General features: G+C 45.8%; 1 protein-coding gene across 5 annotated transcripts in view; it reads left to right on the top strand.

Moving 5' to 3' along the window:
- The window catches only part of ACOT11 (acyl-CoA thioesterase 11), an 88273-nt gene that overhangs the window by 49272 nt on the left and 21512 nt on the right, over positions 1-17489 (top strand). For 4 of the 5 annotated variants that reach the window (XM_048861677.2, XM_048861674.2, XM_048861675.2 and 1 more), the window contains 6 exons: positions 148-337; positions 4050-4119; positions 11112-11162; positions 12606-12666; positions 13391-13492; positions 16353-16488. In XM_048861677.2, the coding sequence (XP_048717634.1) occupies positions 199-337; positions 4050-4119; positions 11112-11162; positions 12606-12666; positions 13391-13492; positions 16353-16488 (559 nt within the window). In that variant the 5' untranslated portion in view covers positions 148-198. The remainder of the gene's footprint in view (positions 1-147; positions 338-4049; positions 4120-11111; positions 11163-12605; positions 12667-13390; positions 13493-16352; positions 16489-17489) is intronic. The other variant, XM_048861678.2, reaches the window with a different exon arrangement.

Genomic DNA, 17489 nt, shown 5'->3' with positions numbered 1-17489 from the left:
GGTGTGGGAGAGTCCCTCTCTCCAAAGCACCTTGCCTGAGGTGGCCATGAGCCCTTCCTGCCCCTTTGCACACCTGTGTGGGGCTGTGGCGTGGGGCAGGCTGCAGCCGGCCCCAGGAGCTGAGTTCCAGTGTGTTCTCCCCAATAGGGCTCAGGGTCTGCACTGCCCGCTGGGGACCTGGCCGATCCAGCGCTGGGCATGGAGAGCAAGGAGCGGTATCGCAATCCCACCGAGGTGCAGATGAGCCAGCTGGTGCTGCCGTGCCACACAAACCACCGCGGCGAGCTGAGCATCGGGCAGCTGCTGAAGTGGATTGACACCACAGCCTGTCTTTCTGGTAAGCGGAGCTGCACCGCGGAGTTTGGCCGCTCACCAGGAGCTACGCCCTAAGGCTGCCAACTTGCTAATTTCTGAAAACTAGACGCTACAGCAGGAGAGCCGGAATCTCCCCCCCACCCCACTTCTTTCCCCGAGGCCCTGCCCCCATCACTCACTGCTCTCTCCCCTCCCCCTTCCTCCTCGCTCGATCCCTTCCCCCAACCAGCTGGGCTTCCTCTGCTCAGGGCTAGGACAGGAGCCTGCCTGCCCACGAGATGCAGGTAGGAGGTGCCCTCAGTTGAACAGGGGGGTTGACGACCCAGCCCCTCCTCCCTTTGCCCCCTGACCTGTGGTAGCTGGACTTTTGGTGTCCAGTCAGTACATGCGATCGGACACTGTGTACTGGGCCCCTTTCAACTGGACATCCGGCAACACTGGCATCCACTGGGCTAGCTCGGAGCTTCAGGGCTGCTTGTAAGGTAGGCCAGGCCAGTTCTGATCCAAACCACGTTTTTTGTGCACTGCCTGACTCTTGTTTTCTTTCACTCACCTCCATTCTCCATAGAACTTGCCCGCCTTCCTGTTGGCCATGAAATCAGCTGATGTACCCCCTCGTTTCTCTATAGAGACTAGAGAACATCCCTGAATAAAGGATGTAACCTTGTCACAGATTTCTGTTCCCAGGTACCTCAATAGTGATCTGTTCAGTGCTTGGTCTGAACATCGATGGGACACCACCATGGTACTATCTCCATGGCTTGTCTTCAAATGAGTCATGGGGTCCCCCATTCTGTGGGATCTTCCCCCCCCCCCCCCCAGCTCCCTCTCCTCTCTGCCCATCTGATGAGGTTATAAGAGCTCAAACTGTCTGGATGGAAGTTGTTGTGGACAGGATACCTCTATTATATTTTAGCCTGTCCCTTTTCAGAGAGCTAAGAGTACAGCCTCTGCTCCAGGAATTTCATCTGATCAAGTATTAACAGAGGAAACGTGACCTATAAAGAGAATATGTAGGAACAGCATTGGTAAAAACTAGCTAGCAGATGTGTTCCTGCTATTAAAAGGTCCAGTCCATTTCCTGGCTAATGCAGGAGTGTGCTTGTCAAGCCGTCTGTAGTGGCTCAAGAGCATGAGTGCCAACCTCAGAGCAGACTCCTGGTCTAACCACTAGGCGAGACTGCCCGCATCCCAATCCTACGACACCAATTCAGCAGAACGGTTAAGTGTGTGCCATTGAAACCAGGGGACTTGCTCTTGAAGTTTAGCACATGCTAGTAGTGCTTTGGTGGTGAGGGGTGGGATTACTCTCATCTGCTGAAGTGTTTTGCTGAACTGGGGCCAAGGGGAGGACGCTAAACTAGATGAACCAATAACCTTGTCAGGTACAGCAGTTCTGTCCCCATAGAACAGGGTTATGTATATGAGTGTGTTCAGACTATGGGACATATGGTTGATAAGTTCTGTATCTTAACATGACAAAAAAGGGGGAAAACAAACAGGAAAACTTAAATGTGGAGGGGAAGCAAATAAAAGGGGATGACGGATCTAGTCCTTAAATGAAAGGGTTTTCAAATTACTGGGGGATCAAATATGAAGGTGAGCTGGGGTGCAATTCAGAACAAAGCATCAGTGAGATGGTGAGGGAAATCCTGGCAAACTGCTCTCACGGGAGTTCCCCAGAAACCGAAGAAGTGAGACCCCAGTAGGATTAGCATGGAAGAGGATCCTGCTTCTTAAGAGGTGGGTGGGTAGATCTGAGAGCTCTCCCAAAGATAACACAATTGTGCAATTTACTGTAATGAAACTCTGCTCTAGGATTAAGACTCTGATGCCACAGTTTGAGTTCTTCCTTGTGGTCTGGGAAGTGGGTCTGTGGAAGGCTCTTATGAAGTGGTCCACAGAAGGAAAAGGTTGGAGAACCCCCTCTTAGAAAATGTAACGCTGGCAGGGCCGAAATGGTGACATTGTCCCCCCGTGTGTATGAGAGACTCGGATGTAATAGTCCTGTAGATCAGCTGTCTGCAGTGTCCAGCTGTAGGTGCTGTCACACCATGGTGTTCATGCAGCGCTTGCTAGGGCTGTGTCACCACGCATCTTGCGGTACCATGTTTTCAAGGGTTATCTGTGGTTACATACAGCATAACTACCAAACTCACCCTCCATTTTGGTCAATTTCGCAGTCCTAGGATTTTTAAAATGGTAAATGTCATGATTTCAGCTATTTAAATCTGAAATGTCATGCTGTTGTCACTGTAGGCGTCCTGACCCAAAAAGGAGTTTGGGAGGGGTCGTAAGATTATTGTGGCCGGGATCCAGGCAGAGCCACCGCCAGCAGCAGCGCAGAAGTCAGGATGGCATGGCAGAGTATTGCCACCCATACTACTGCGCTGCTAACTGCAGAGCTGGGCGCCCAGCCAACAGCTGCTGCTTTCCAGCTGCCCGGCTCTGAAGGCAGTGCGGAAGTCAGGGTGGCAATTCCCCAACCCCCTCCCCCCCCAAATAACTTTGTGATGCCCCCCCTGCAACTCCCTTTTGGGTCAGGACCCCAAATTTGAGAAACGCTGGTCTCCCCTGTGAAATCTGTACAGTATAGGGTAAAAACACACAAAAGACCAGATTTCACAGTCCATGACGTGTTTTTCATGGCCGTGAATTTGGTAGGGCCCTAAGTATAGCTTCTAGCTGAAACTTGGTACCCAGGGCCTTTGCCCGCTGTCACGTTTCCTTATCAAATGAGGTTGTAAAAACCAAATAGGCATTGGGATTTAAAATAAAATGTTGGCAAGAGCTTGATACATGATGCTGTCCTTAATTGGGTTTCCAGTGTGGGGATTGCACTTCCAAGAAAGCTTTCGAGGGAGGATGGGCCAGTGATTAGGGAAGTAGGCTAGGACTTGGAAGTCCCAGGTTCAATTCACTGTTCTGCCACAGACTTTCCGTGTGACCTTAGACAAGTCACTTAATCTTTCGGTGCTTCAGTTCCCCATCTGTAAAAATGGGGATAATGGCACTTCCCGACCTCACAAGGGTGTTTTGAGGCTAAATACGCTCACGCTTGTGAAGCTGTTTAAGGTCTGCTGACGAAAAGCACCATATAAGAGGTAGGTATTTGTATTTATAGAACCCACGCTCTTGGAGATCTTCTAGCCACAGGAGATAACAAGGCAGTTTCCAAGGTATAGCTAGGATGTCTTTAAAATATAAACTACCCACCAATTGCTTACAAGATAAATAGACGTCCTAGCAACAGACAAGAATGTGGAGAGAGACTTGAGGACACACGGATATAATTTTTTAAAAAATCTAATCTAATTTATCTCTGTTTAGTAGAATGTACAATTGGTTTAACTGTTACAATATGTTTGACAGATTTAGGGGGAAAATCAGCTAAGAAAACTGCTCCATTAATTTGATCAGTTAGTGTACTGGGATCAGTATGTCTGTTGACTGGAAAGATCAGACAGGTAATCTGTATGCTGGCCGATGTTAAACACATACAGCCTTTGATTAAGGGAAGTACAAATGGGCATCTTCTCCATGCAACCTGTGGTGACCCTCAACATAGAGGAAATCTTGTGTCCTACACACACTGGACAATGTGGATCTGCAGAGACCAGAGTTCCATATGTCTGTTCAAAATCTGCAACTAGAGTTGCAAGAACAGAACAAGTCCATTTATTTGGTGCACTGATTGTCTAAAGGTAACTGATGCGGTTTGTTCTCCTTTTTAGCCGAGAGACATGCTGGCTGCCCCTGCGTCACGGCTTCCGTGGATGATATCTATTTTGAGCACACGATTAGGTAAATGCCTTGCTTTCCTCTCTTGCAGTTTGCTGGTTTTGAAAAAAGTCTCTTCTTCTGCATGCAGCAAATATTCAGGAGCTGGAGTTTGTACACCATGTTAATTATCCCTTCTGTTCTGGACAAATAAACCACATCCCCTCAACCCAGTCCAGAGGGAAGGGAATGTAAGACACAGTGGCTCTGAACCCAGAATCTGAGATGGACCCTACAATATACCTACATGTTAAGGGCTAGAATCCCCCGGGGATGTGACAATGAACAACCTCATGTTACTTATCTAATAATATTGATGTTTAGTTCATTTGGGAGGCTCTTGCTTGGTTATCCTCCTGGTTTTTTCTCATCATCTAGCTGCTCTTTTATTTGTTCAAGCAACCCCCGTTGATTAAGGGTATATCTACGCTGCCAAAAACTCACCTCAGTACCCGTGGCAGTGAGTCTTAGCACCATCTAAACTGCCTTGTGCTTATGCCATGGAGCTAAAAATAGCCGTGTTCCCACTTGGGCTGGAGCCTGGGCTCTGAGACTCATCCCCCGCACAGGGTTGCAGAGCCCAGGCTCCCGCCTGAGCGGGAATGTTTAACACTGGTAATTTTAGCCTCACAGCAGGAGCCCGAGTCACTTGACCCTGGCTTTGAGCCTTGCTGCTGCAGGGATGGCTTTGTTTGTTTGCATTTTGCGGTGTACATGTAGTGTTTATAGCCCAGAAGACAAGGCTGTCTGTAAATACCTCTGTAGCACCTTTTCATTCAAGGATCTCCAGTCCCTTGATAACCATTAACTAAACCCGACAACATGCCAGGAAGAGTAGGTAAGGAGATATAGGGATCATTGCTTCACCCACAGCTGAAATGCAGCCAGCTCTGGGGTGGAACACAGAAGTTGTCTAATGGCATGTGATAATGTAATGTTCTAGTGTGCAGTCAGAAGTGAAGAAGTACTTTTAATTCTAAACTCCTTGCTGTCTCCATAAGCTTTGTTGAATGAAATACTGTACTGCACTGCATGTGGACTTATTCATAATCTTACTGGCTTACAAGACCTAATGCCTCCTACAGTGAGAGCACTGTGTGTGGCTCTGTGAAGAACTTCAGATCCAGCGAAGTTTCTGAACTTTTGAGTGCAAGCAATCTAAGATGCCATTTCCCTGAAAATGTTAATACTGTGTTAAAGGCTCCCTGTGATTTGCAGGTATTGCATTATTAAAGGGACACACACAGTTCGTGAGCTCCGGCCAACATTTGTTCATCAGCAGATTTGAGAGCTGTAGATACAAGATATCTTAATGTTCTCAAGCCCCTTTACAATTTAGAAAAGGTCAGTTAGTTCATTGCATATCTTCCTTTCTTCTAATGTCCATGGCGTGACTAGGAGCTACCATCACAGTTCTAAACCATCCCTTATGGCTCTAAATGCGCGGCTGCTCCTGAAGGTAGTGGCTGCATCCAGCAGTCATGCGTCTTCTGTCCTGTCAGACCTCCTAGGAAAATCCTGATGGTGCATTAACTAATGGACAGTCCCTTGATGGGTAAACTGATTCAGATAGGAGAACTGACCTGAACCTTGACCCAAACCTCAAGCCTTTATTGGAGGCTTATTTTTTAATGTATTCCATTTATTTTACATCTGATTCTTGTCCCAGTCAGACGCAGGAAGGAGAGGAGAGGTGGTACCTGTATCTCTAACCTGACAGGAGGTAGAAGGCACAGTACCAGAAATTTCACACCCGTCTGTTCTCAGGAGACAAGCAGCCAGCTATTGAGCCTTGAGAGCTTGAGATGAGCGTTCAGTCACCTGTTCGGATTGTTTTCTAAACCAAACCTTGACATCTATTTTTTTTTTTTTTAAGTGTGTCTCATTGCTAACCTGCAGCAGCTGGAGTAGACTATCCAGCAACAAACTTAGTGAAGTAATAATAAGCTAGATCAAACCCCTCTCTTCTGTTTGAAAGAGATCCAGAAGGCAGCTAGTTCAATAATGGAGTGGCACAGGATTAATTACAGGCATACCAGTCATGTACCGGATGAAAAATCCTTTGGTGTTACAGTGCCCCAGACAGAACATTAACATGTCATATGTTTAACTGTACTTTTGTTGCTCTGTCAATATATAAAATATAGACAAATGACACCTAGATGGCTTAGGAATTGGGAGTAGCTGTGGAGACTTCTCCCTTGAGCAATAGTTTCAATCTGTCCTAGGCCAGTAGTGATAAAAGTTCCCACTTTGGCTACTGATAGGTGGCCTGTGTGAAATGATTTGGGTATTTTGGTTGGTTTCTTAGATCATCCTTATGTGAGATTGACTAGATGAGAAACAGAGCCCTGTTCCTAGAAGCAGGCATTGCCTCTGCTCATGCTGCTAACTTTTAAGTGGATAAACGGAGATCTGTCTCACGTGCAATCACTTTGACGTCTCTCAGCACTCCTCCATTCCATTTAAAATCTATAGCAAAATCACAAAGGGGATCCAAGATAGTAGCCAATATTAGTAAAAATCAAATTAATAAAGGGAAATGTTAATTTGTGAGAAGCTTGCTTTTTTTTTAAAAAAAAAAAGAGGATTGGTGGTTTTGGAATCTCCCACTAATCTTTTGGTAATTGTGTTAATAGACTTTGATTTATTTGATGAAATAAAGTGAAAAATGGCCAGGTGATTGTTTAAAATAATTTAATCTTGAAGACCAATTCCTCTACATCTTGTCTGTGCTCCAGAGATGGAGACACCATCATGTAATGTGCCACCTTTTATGTGTGTGTTAGGAATTTATGGCCCTTGTTATGTAGACAGCTGATAAATAGCAGACGGCTGATAAATAGAATGCCGTGAGAACATACAGCCTTACCAGTATGTCTTAGAGAGTGCTCTGAGGCTTCTTAAAAATGTTAAAGTAACTAAATCAAGCCTCTGGATTCAACCACTTACTCTAAATAAGCTTTAAACACAGGTATTTGTGACTCTTGTTTTAACATTCCCTTTTAATTCTGTAGTCTACTGGTGCTGAAGCTAGGTAGCGGTTGGACCCAGTTGCGATAGATGGTATGGAGAGATCTAAGCTAGCTAGCTACCTTCAACTCCCATCAGCCACTGGGAGCAGGCTTCAATCTCGAACCTGGTTTAAACCTGCCAGCCCCAGTGGCTGATGGGAGCTGGCCACCTTTCTCCAGGACAGCCATTGAGCTGGTTACTCTGCATGCAGTAAGACTGAACAAGATCCAAACCTGAGAGGGGTGGGGAGAGATTCCCTTGCCCTCCTGAAAGGAGTCTTGTGTTTGTATTTCCAGGCTCAGGCCTGGCATTGCTCGTCAGCTAGGTAGGAAGGCAGATTGCCATCTAATAGATCAGGGCTGACTAGTAGTTCTCCCATAAGAGTTTCTACAAACATTCAGGGAAAACTCATCAAGTTTGGACCTATATAGATTTGGACTCCATGGTGGAAACCCTGTAATCCTGCTGACCTGCCCTTGCTGCTTCTCCACTGTGGTGCAGGGAAAAGATCCCTATATGAAAAATGAATTAGCTGAAAATGAGTGAAATCTCCAAAAGCTGGCTGTTTTGTTTGGAATGGCCTTTTGGGGACTCTCCCTTGCCACCCAGTATGATGATAGTTAGATGCCTGACGTAGCAAATTTTGATGAGAGTGAGAGAGTTGCCATTTTCCTAGGAGGGTTAGAGTCCAAACTATATCTTCCAAGTAGAGATCACAAAACTTTCCAGAGGCATTTGGGGTGGAGAGGGGCTGAGAGGTTCTCAAGAATTCACCTTCATAAAAACCAGGAATCGAGGCTAATCCTTGCTATTCCTCCATTCAGGCATTAGGCAGATGTGAGGGGGACAGCTGTGTTCTGCAAAACTGAGCGGGATTACAAGTGGTCCTGCACAGGGCTCTAGTTGGTACCGCTCCAGTGACTGGCCACAGTAGAGAGCCAGAATTCTCCTTCTCCAAAGTCATGGCGCTATCATTGCCAGCTTGTCCTGGGCTGGAAGCTTGACATTGTTCTAAGGTCTCATCCTCTTCAGAAAGAAACCTTTTAATGAAGCTTAAACTCCTATTTTTAACAATTGAGCCAGGGGACTTGATGTGGACTAGTCACATTGAGCTTCATGCTAGGAGCAGGGTTTACCCCCGACTAGCTGACCTGATGCTGATCCTGGCTTGTCCTCTTCGACACTGTCCTGTCACCAAACGCACTGTGGAGAATCGCGTTCAGTCGTGTTTAGATCTTCTAGTGAAGATGGGCCAGGGCTGCGCTTTCCTGCTCGGTGGTGTGCTGAATGATCTGGAGAAAGCAGCTAGCTGAGGAGTTCTTTTTCTAAAACGCTCTTCCTAGGCAAGGCTCTCTGCCTCTAGAGCATGACTGGGGTCACTCGGGAGCCCAATGTCAGCTTAGAACAAAAAAGGTAAAAACATCCCAGCCCATGTTTTTGCGCTTCCAGGCTGGGGCGGAACAATGGCTCTCTGCTGCTTTGACTTCCATGGCTGATTTTGGTGCAGACCAAGACCTTGTACAGGACTTGGAATTGTCTGGACAGAGAAATCCAGCTCGCTGGGACTCCTGCCTACTCATGGAAGTCAGAGACAGTCTAGTGATCTCACTAAATCAGTGTGTGCTGTGCTGTTGGTTTGTGTCTCAGGATGATCAGAAGCGCTGTAGAGGTCAGGATATCTGCCCTCTCCTTCCCCCTCCCTCATCTCTTCACATCTTTGCTCCACGCCTGTCCTGTTACTCTCTTCTCCCCACCCCCTTCCCTTCTGTGTCCCCTCTCCCTTCACTTTTCTTTCCTTTTAGCTGATCCCGTCGTAACTAAACCCAGCCCCGCAAAACGTACTGGAGCTAGTGTGCTGTTCATCACATTGGTCACTCTGCTTGTGTGTTCTGCCTCTTCCCTCGCTCGGCGTCTGTCTTGTCTAGTTGGACTGTAATCTCTTTGGGGCAGGGACCGCCTACTATTGTGTTTGTACCATGCCAATCACCACCTTGGTTGGCCCTTAAACATCACCATAATAAACAGGATTAATAATAACAACATCTGAGGGTCAGAGGCCGAAGGTTAGGGGGCCATTCTGGTCTAATAATCGGGGTCGCTCTTTTGGCACGAGTTCTGCAGGCTCATGGGAATTGGTGCCTGAGCCTCTGTTGGCTGGTTAATGGGCTCCTGTTGTAGACGGATCGGGATTGGAACATTTTAGAAGTGATCGTTACAATTAGTGCTATCCGGCCTCGTGTGTGGTCACTGCCTCGGGGTGGTGTCTGCTTTGCATAAAGAGCCAGCAGTCGCCACTTGCATACACACACCCCTTGGTCATCGATGGAGATAGAATTCCGGGCCTTCAGTAATAAAGCATGTGCCCCTCCCACGAGAGAGCCTGGAAGCTGTATGTAATTAGCCGTCTGCTACAGACCCTGCAGCCAGCTGCTAGGACACCTGATTGCATGTGCTGTGCCTGTGTGTGTGTACGTGCTTGCCAGGACTTGTGGGCCAGCCATGTGTATCTTTGGAGAAGATCCATCGTGTAAAACGTGGTGAGGTGGGAGGGAACGCAGGCAGCAGGGATTAAACTGGAACAATGTATAGCTCTTCTGCCGAAAAGCTGTAGCCATCTTTATCTGTGGAGGAATTACCTGAAACATGAGGTCCTGTTTCAATAAGCTCGTCTAGATTGATTTCACCGGTATCTTAAAGCAGGTCTGAACCCTGCTGCTGTCTGTGCTGTAACGTTCCTGCCTTTCGTCACTGCTACTGCAGGAGTGTTGGGATTGCTGAGCACACACCGCTCCAGAGAAGATCTGAAAGGTCATTGGGCCAGTAACCTGCCCCCTTGGAAAGCTTTGTATGTTCACCGCTCCAGAGGTTTCAGTGGGCGCTGTGGGCTCACCTGCAGGGATCCCTTAAGGGAGTCTGTAGTAGAACCTGGAACTGAACCCAGATTTCCTAAGCCCTAGTTCAGGGCCTTCTGCACAAGGCTGTCCTTCCTCCCAGGGTGGGCCTTATCCAAGGACCTGATCCAAAGGCCACTGAAGCCACTGGGAGCCTTTATATTAATTCCAGTGGGCTTTGGATCAGTTCCATAGTCTGTCTCTTTGTTTCCTTTGAGGGCATGGTGTGTTTTATTTCCCTCTCCACACACCCCACAACCAGGGAGAGAAACACATTTTAAAAAAAACAGGAAAATAGGACTTTGTAAAACCACAGATATTGGCAGTGGGTACGTGCAGTTCCTGAAACTACTCACTTAGCTTTTAAGAAGAACTGACTAGATTTCAGATTGACAGTGTCCCTTTAAGTGTGTGCTGGTATGTGTGTCAGAGGGCTCGACTGTGGGCTCATCTCAAGAAGAGACCTGTGAGTGAGTTCATGCACCCTGGCACTGGCCCTTAGCTTTTACAGCACTGGGCTGTATCAGGTGCAAGAAGTGAAGAGAGAAACCTCATGGGGTTAGGGGAGCTCTAAGGCCAGAGGTCTGTCCCACTAAGGCTTTGACTTCCTGACTCCAGTTCTGTCCATTCTAATGCAGTCTACATTAAAAATCAATGTGAGCAAATGGAAAACTACTTCTAAAAATGCACAGTATTGGATAAACAGCAAACACTAGGCTAGGCAGGGGGCAATCTGGGGCTACTTTTTACCATGCAAAGTGGGAATGTTCTACTGTGTTACCACCTCTTCCTAGTCTCCTCCCACATCCCCGCCCTTTGTCTACTGAGTCTAGTCCATTCACCTTATGCATCTTATCGTAAACTTAAAGTGTGAACTCTCTAGGGGCAGGAATTGTAATCTTGTTATCCTGTTTGTATAGTTCTTACCACACTGGGACCCTGATCCCCAGAGTTCCCATTCAGGGTGACAGCAACAGAAATAATCCATGAATCCAACAAAACCAAAGGTTATTCCTAAAATGTGGTGAAGTGAGTTCTGTAGATGACGTACAATACACTGAGAGCGGACAATGTCCTTTGTACCCATACACTCCTTTTCTTTTGTATCAGACAGATTCAAATAATGCCTCCCTGGCAGCAGCATGGGAAGAACGATGTCTGGTATGAATACGGAAAGTTACAGCAGTAGACTAGATTTAGCAGCTGGCCTAACCTAGTGGTGGTGTGTTATAGTAGCATTAACCTGATTGACACCAGTGTTCAGTACCTACTGGCTTTGACATGCGCTGAGGCCATTCTCTTAAACTCTGCATTTTTTCTGTAATCCGAGATCACTTTTATGCCAACACCAAGCCAGCCTCTACTGGAATTGAGAAGAGCCGGCATTCCCAAGGAGGTGTGATGTAAAATGTAGCGTTAGCTGGCCGTTCACTGCTCTGGCTTCTAGAAAACGTAACTAACGATATGCAGCTTCTTCTCTCGGACCAAGGGCTCATGTCCGTGCCTACAAACTCTCAGGGCGGCTCCAGAAATCTAGGGTGTTCTGCATCTTGTAGGATTGAACCGCCAATGTGCACTATATCAGAGGCAGATGGTTTTCCTCACTAAGAGGGCATAGGTATGGCGTGTGTCATGCTCCACTGGAATGAAATTGTAGTGGAACTTTACAGGGCACCCACTTCCCTACTCACACGCTTGCTGCAGTGATCACAAATGTAATATTTGTCAGCTTTTTGCAAATTTTTTTCTTCTTAGAGGCAGCTGATGCAACAACAGTGATCATGCTCTACGCGAGAGCCCTGGCTGTTCTACAGTAATTACATGCCGCTGCTTGCGCGTAGCGCCTAAGATGGCTACAATGGAAATAGAACTGAAGGGAGGAAAATATTTCTCTCTTTTTGCATCTTGTTTGGCACTTTCCTTGTTTTCCGTGTAGAGTGGGCCCATCAGTTTCCTTGGGTCTTTCCCTTGGGGGACAGAAACGTTTTGGAAAAACAAGAAAATGGGAATTTAAATCCCCCAAAACTAGGAAAGAAGCTTGGGGGCAGGAGTGGGGTCTGAAATTACTTTGAATCCAACTCTTGTAAAAACTGACTAGATTTCAAGTTGATTTCGTCTTTTAACAGGCTGATTTACTTAACTTTCGCAGTTCCTGACTTTTGAGGGATTACCTGTGCCGTGTTGCAGTAGCAGTAACGTTGGTTTTTTGCCTTTAATTTCTAGTTGTTTTTTTTAAAGGCGATGGGAGGATGTTCAGTTTTATAACACATTAGTTGGCAAAGTCTAGCTGGTGTCTAGCAGTATCCTAAATCAAGAAATGCAATTTTCTGAACAGGGATTGGTCTGATTTCTTTAGGTAGGAAGGGTGCGTGCATGTGTGCACTTTTATAGTTAGTTTAAGGCCAATATGATGGCAGCTTAGCACAAAAGCTGCTGCATTTCTTATCAATAGAGGAAGGTACCTGCCATGCTGCTCCTACCAGTCAGGCTGCGAAAGGTGCTGCTTTCTGTTGTAGCGCTGTTGGTTTCCAACTTTGTGTTTTGTGTCTCTAGCCAGGACGATTGGCATCTTCCACTGACACCTTATTGTATTCTTTTTTCCAGTGTTGGGCAAGTTGTTAACATCAAAGCCAAAGTAAACCGAGCCTTTAACTCTAGCATGGAGGTTTGTATGCTTTAACCTGCTATCTTTTGGGGCTTCCTACTCTCCAGCTTTACTGTGACCCTGCATGTCAGTGCCTACTGTGTACCCAAGTATAAGGGATTCTTCTTTTCTCTTTCCTTAACTTCGACCATTTTAATAATTGAGTAGTAATCCCTAGAGGGTGATTCTATTCTGCAAGTCTTTAGTGTGTGTGTTGGTCTCCTTTGTTCAGGGGAGTGTCAGTATCAATGTTTCCTCTACTTTTTGACAGGCCGTGTGCGCAAAAAATTTCACCTGTGCAAATTTTTGTGCACGCGGTGTTTCACCATGTGCGTGGTGTTTAGGATCTGTGTGTGTGTGTGTGCAGTTTAGAGGGAACAGTGGACAGTATGATCTGGGGTGTCTGGTTTTCATTTTGGTGATCAGGGAACTAGCCTTATGATCTGTTCACTAGAAAACAGTGTAACTTGCAATGCAGTTGTTGCTCTCACTGTTCCTGTTAAAGGGAATCAAAATGATCAGTTGCTAAACTGGGACCAAGCACCAGGACGCTGTGTAGAGCTAGCATACAAACACAACCTCTTCCAAATAATTCTTCGCTGGATTTGAATCCTCAGACTTCTCACGTAGTGCCTTGTCGGGTCGTTCAAACCCTCTTTTCCCCCAATAGAAATAACTCAAACTGAACAAGTCTCCCCTATCGGTCGTGTTCTGTTCAATGCCTTTCTGTTGTGATCCCCTCCAGGTTGGCATACAGGTCAGCTATGAAGATCTGTGCAGCGGGAAGCAGTGGAATGTGTGTAAGGCCTATGCTACTTTTGTTGCACAAGGCAAAGCAACTGGCAAGGTAGGAACAGATCCTGCAGAAATCAAGCTGGTGTAATTTCTACCTGTCAGTTCTTGGCACTGACAAGAACCTACTTTTGGGATCTCATCCAGCATCTATTGGAAAGACATCCAGTGCTTCAAAGGGCACTGGATTAGGCCCAGGACGGGCTCTAGGCACGAGCAAAGCAAGCACATGCTCGGGGCGGCACAATTCCAGGGGCGGTGTTCCAGCCATTCCTTTTTTTTTTTTTTGCATGGGCAGTTGCGCTCTCGGAGCTTGAGGTGGCAAATTTTTTGCCTGGGGCTGCAAAAAACCTAGAGCCGGCCCTGATTAGGCCCATAAAATCAAGTGAAGATTATTTTTAATGTGACACTACTGATGTCTGCTGAACTCTAAGTCTGACACAATGTAATTCTGAGTTGTATTTTTGTACCATTTATGACAATTCTTTGGCATATGTACGAAGACAGTGGGTCATTTTGTATTGACTGTGTTTGTATATGTTGTAGCAGAATGGGGCCCTGATATGACTGGCATCAAAGTGCTACCAGTGTCCGTGTGAAATAATAACTTACCCTGTAACATCTGTATAAACTGTGTTTGGATTAGCTGCCTGCCTAGCTGGTTCTCGTCGTAGAAGGGACTAGATTTCTCAAAGGGTTGGTAGGTAGGTTTATAAAGATTAACAAATAAATGGCATTCCTATTCGTTTACTGAATGTTTTTAAAGCCGAGGATTTCTTGGGATAACCAATTTTCTCTTCAGTCTTGTATGAGACCTAAAACTTTAATTCCTGATACTTTAGGGCTATTAAAAATCCGACAGTTTGCTGGAAGCTAGTCCAGAGTCCTAGCCAAACTCCAATTTGTGTAATTGCTTTTCACCTAAAACCTCCTCTGTCGTCTAAGGTGAATATGGGGTAGACTTCACCCCACATCTTACACCACTGTATAGTAATGAAGTGTGCTGCTCAGCTGCTGACATGTGCATAAGGGCAGGGTGGAGTGATTTAAATCACCAATTTTAGTCATTATGTTAACCATCAAGCAGAAAACCCTGACTTTATCAATTTTTTTTTTTAAACAATGATGTTTTGCATTTGTACTTTTTAGCTCTTTTCCTAAAGATAGGTTGATTCTCAGTGGCTGGTAACCATTAAATCGCATTGTGTTTCAACCAGCTATACTCTCTGCACTAAATTTTGTACTGCTTTTTGCTAACCAGGAGGATCTGTATATGTTTATTTAAGCAATTAGATAGCTTAACTTACATTTATTTAGACTTTTTTTACATTTGTGTTAGAAAAAGGTGGAAGTTGCATTTTTTTTTATTCACCTACATTAATTTTTACTTCCAATTTTGTATTTGGATGGAAATGCAATTAAAAATGCACAAAAACAGAATTTTAATTTGTTTATTAAATAAAACTGCCTTAAGTGTGCTGGATACATAAAAGAAAGCTTATCAGAACATGTTTTTCATTTTAAAACCAATTTATTAAGTTTAGATGATCAACTGTTCATCTTCAGTTAGCAAAGTGAACAGATTGTTTCCGGTCACCATGTCCTTCAAGATTTTAGATCTAGCATATCTCATCCTTTCACACCTAGTTTTTATTCACATATTGGAAGATAAAAATCAAGCTCTCCTGCTTTTTCAACTCCCAGTTCATTTCTTCTCCTTGAACAAACTAGTCATTGAACTGAACTAGCTGAATAAACTGAAAGGAAGCAAATATTCTCTGTGCACCTGCAGAAGAGGTTACAGCTGTCTAAAGCTAGTTTAGCACTTCCACAAACTCTGGCTCCAGGTGCTTGCCTGCCAGTTCACTGGGCTGACTTTCTTTAAAACTGGGGAGCAAATATACACGGCGTAATGTATTTTGTACTTACATTTGCTGTAAAATATTTTAAATTAAGCCTTAGCATAGGTAGTCAATTCAAATTTTACTTAAATAGGCCTATTTTTTAAAATAAAGAAGTCTGTATTTAAATAAAAAGAAATCAGCCTGATGTAATTGTTCTCCACCCTGCACAGAGGGGTCCAGATTAATCTGAGTGGCTGAAGTGATTCTTTTGGAAGAAGCTTCAGATAGTTGTTAGGGAAAACTGGTGGGAGTCGGGAGATCAGTATTCTATTCATGGCTCTGACAAAAGCTTCCTTCTAACTGTGGGCAAGTCACTCCCCTTCCTTTCACTTGTGTGCCAGTTTCCCCATCTGTAAAGTCAGGTTAATACTTGCCTGCCTCAGATAAAGGGACCTCGACCACTGGAGTTGGGGGTGAGAACGCCTGGGTTCCATGCCAAACTCTACCACTGACCTGCTGTGTGAGGGCTAGTCACGTCCATTTCTATTTTCCCCACTCATCCCTTGTCTTGTTTTTTTAGATAGTCCTTGCCCCAAAGAACTGACAATCTTTTGCTGCATGTTTGTACAGGACTTAGTCCCATGAGGTCCTGACCTCAGCTGAGGTCTGCAGGTGCTACTGTAAAGGAAATAGTCATTCCTGTTGGTAAAGTGCTTTGAGATTTCCTGAAGGAAGGTGCTTTGGATGCAAAGGACGTCTTTGTGCGGTGATTAAAGTGGTTTAGGGCTGTTTGGGAAGAAAGGCACAAGGAGGATTTCTGTCTCTTGTAGAGAAGCAGCACCTCTAAAAGCGAGTAGAAGAATTCAGTCCCCTAAGGAATCAGATTTCCCCATGTGGAATGTTGGAGTTTATCACTGGAAACATCCGTTAGAATACAAACGTCCTTCAGATAAATAGGAAGATTCTCCCTCCTTTATGTCCCCTTTAACCATTGAACTGCATCCCCCTGGGACCAGCTTGGAGATGGGGAAAGAGCCACACACTAACACTCTGTCCTCTCTTGGCATGTAGATGAAGCTAAAGCCGCTGACTCCTCAGACAGAGGAAGAGAAGATGGAATACAGCATTGCTGCTGAGCGCCGCCGAATGCGGCTGGCCCACACTGACACCCTCAAGGATCTCCTCACCAACAGCACCATGCAGACTGGTAAGCTGCCCTGCGGATCCTGCCCCTGAACAAAAGCAAACTTAAAAACTGTGCCTGGTGCTTGCCTGACTGCCTTGAGCTGGTGTCCAAAAACAGTTGTCATGTCTGTGTTAGGAAAATAATTCCACAACTTGGGGTACGGTTACCGGGTAGCAATATTCAGAGTGCTATACAAGTATTAACTATTCCTTGCTATATCCCTGCCAGGTAGGTAAGTAAATACTCTCCCCGTTTTACAGGTGGGAGAAATTGAGGCAGAGCGAGACGGTGACTTTGCCAGGGCCACACAGTGAGTTGCTGGCAGAGCTGGGGTTAAAAGACAGCATTTCCTAGCTCCCAGTGCTGTCCTCCAGACTCTGCTGCCTCTATCCTATAAACCTGGCCTCCACTATAAGGTTCTAGCCACCCAAAATACACTCCCCATGTATCGCTGCTTCTTGCCTTGGCTTCTTGCTTTTGTAAAAAGGCTCCCACGTTGCACTGTCTTCTTCCGGTGGGCTAGTAGAAAGGTGATGCTGTGTCTGCAGCACAGGGCTTGTGGGGAAGGAGATCAGGGTCCTGTTTCAGCCTCTGTCACAGATTTGACCCTTGGGCAGTGCTGAACCTCTCTGCCTCTGTGAAATGGAGAGAATATCGGCTTCACAACAATTGAGAGGCAAGTGCATGAATGTCTGTACCATGCTTAGAGTTCCTCTGATGGAAGGTGCTATCTGTGCAAAACACTTGGTGGTAATGTTCTGCAAAGCCACAGAGATGAGCTGGATCTGATCCCTCCTCTCACACTCCATAGGCTTTCAGGGATGGAGCTTGCTGAGGAGAAGGCATCCAATCTCTTTTGGGGAAGAGTACCTTGCATTGCACCCCAGTGAACGCTCTCCTCCATTGAGCGGGACAATGAGCTGCTCTCAAAGCCTCAGTTGGATGGCTGGTGACACTGGCATAGGTGTAATGGGGGAATCCTTCTGCAGGCAGCAAGGCAGCGGACCGTCCCCTGGGCTGGA

This window comes from Caretta caretta, chromosome 8 (assembly GCF_965140235.1).
Source record: "Caretta caretta isolate rCarCar2 chromosome 8, rCarCar1.hap1, whole genome shotgun sequence".
In the NCBI taxonomy this organism is placed as follows: Eukaryota; Metazoa; Chordata; order Testudines; family Cheloniidae; genus Caretta; species Caretta caretta.
The sequence above is the reverse complement of the archived record's forward strand: the minus strand, read 5'-3'. Positions and strand labels throughout refer to the sequence as shown.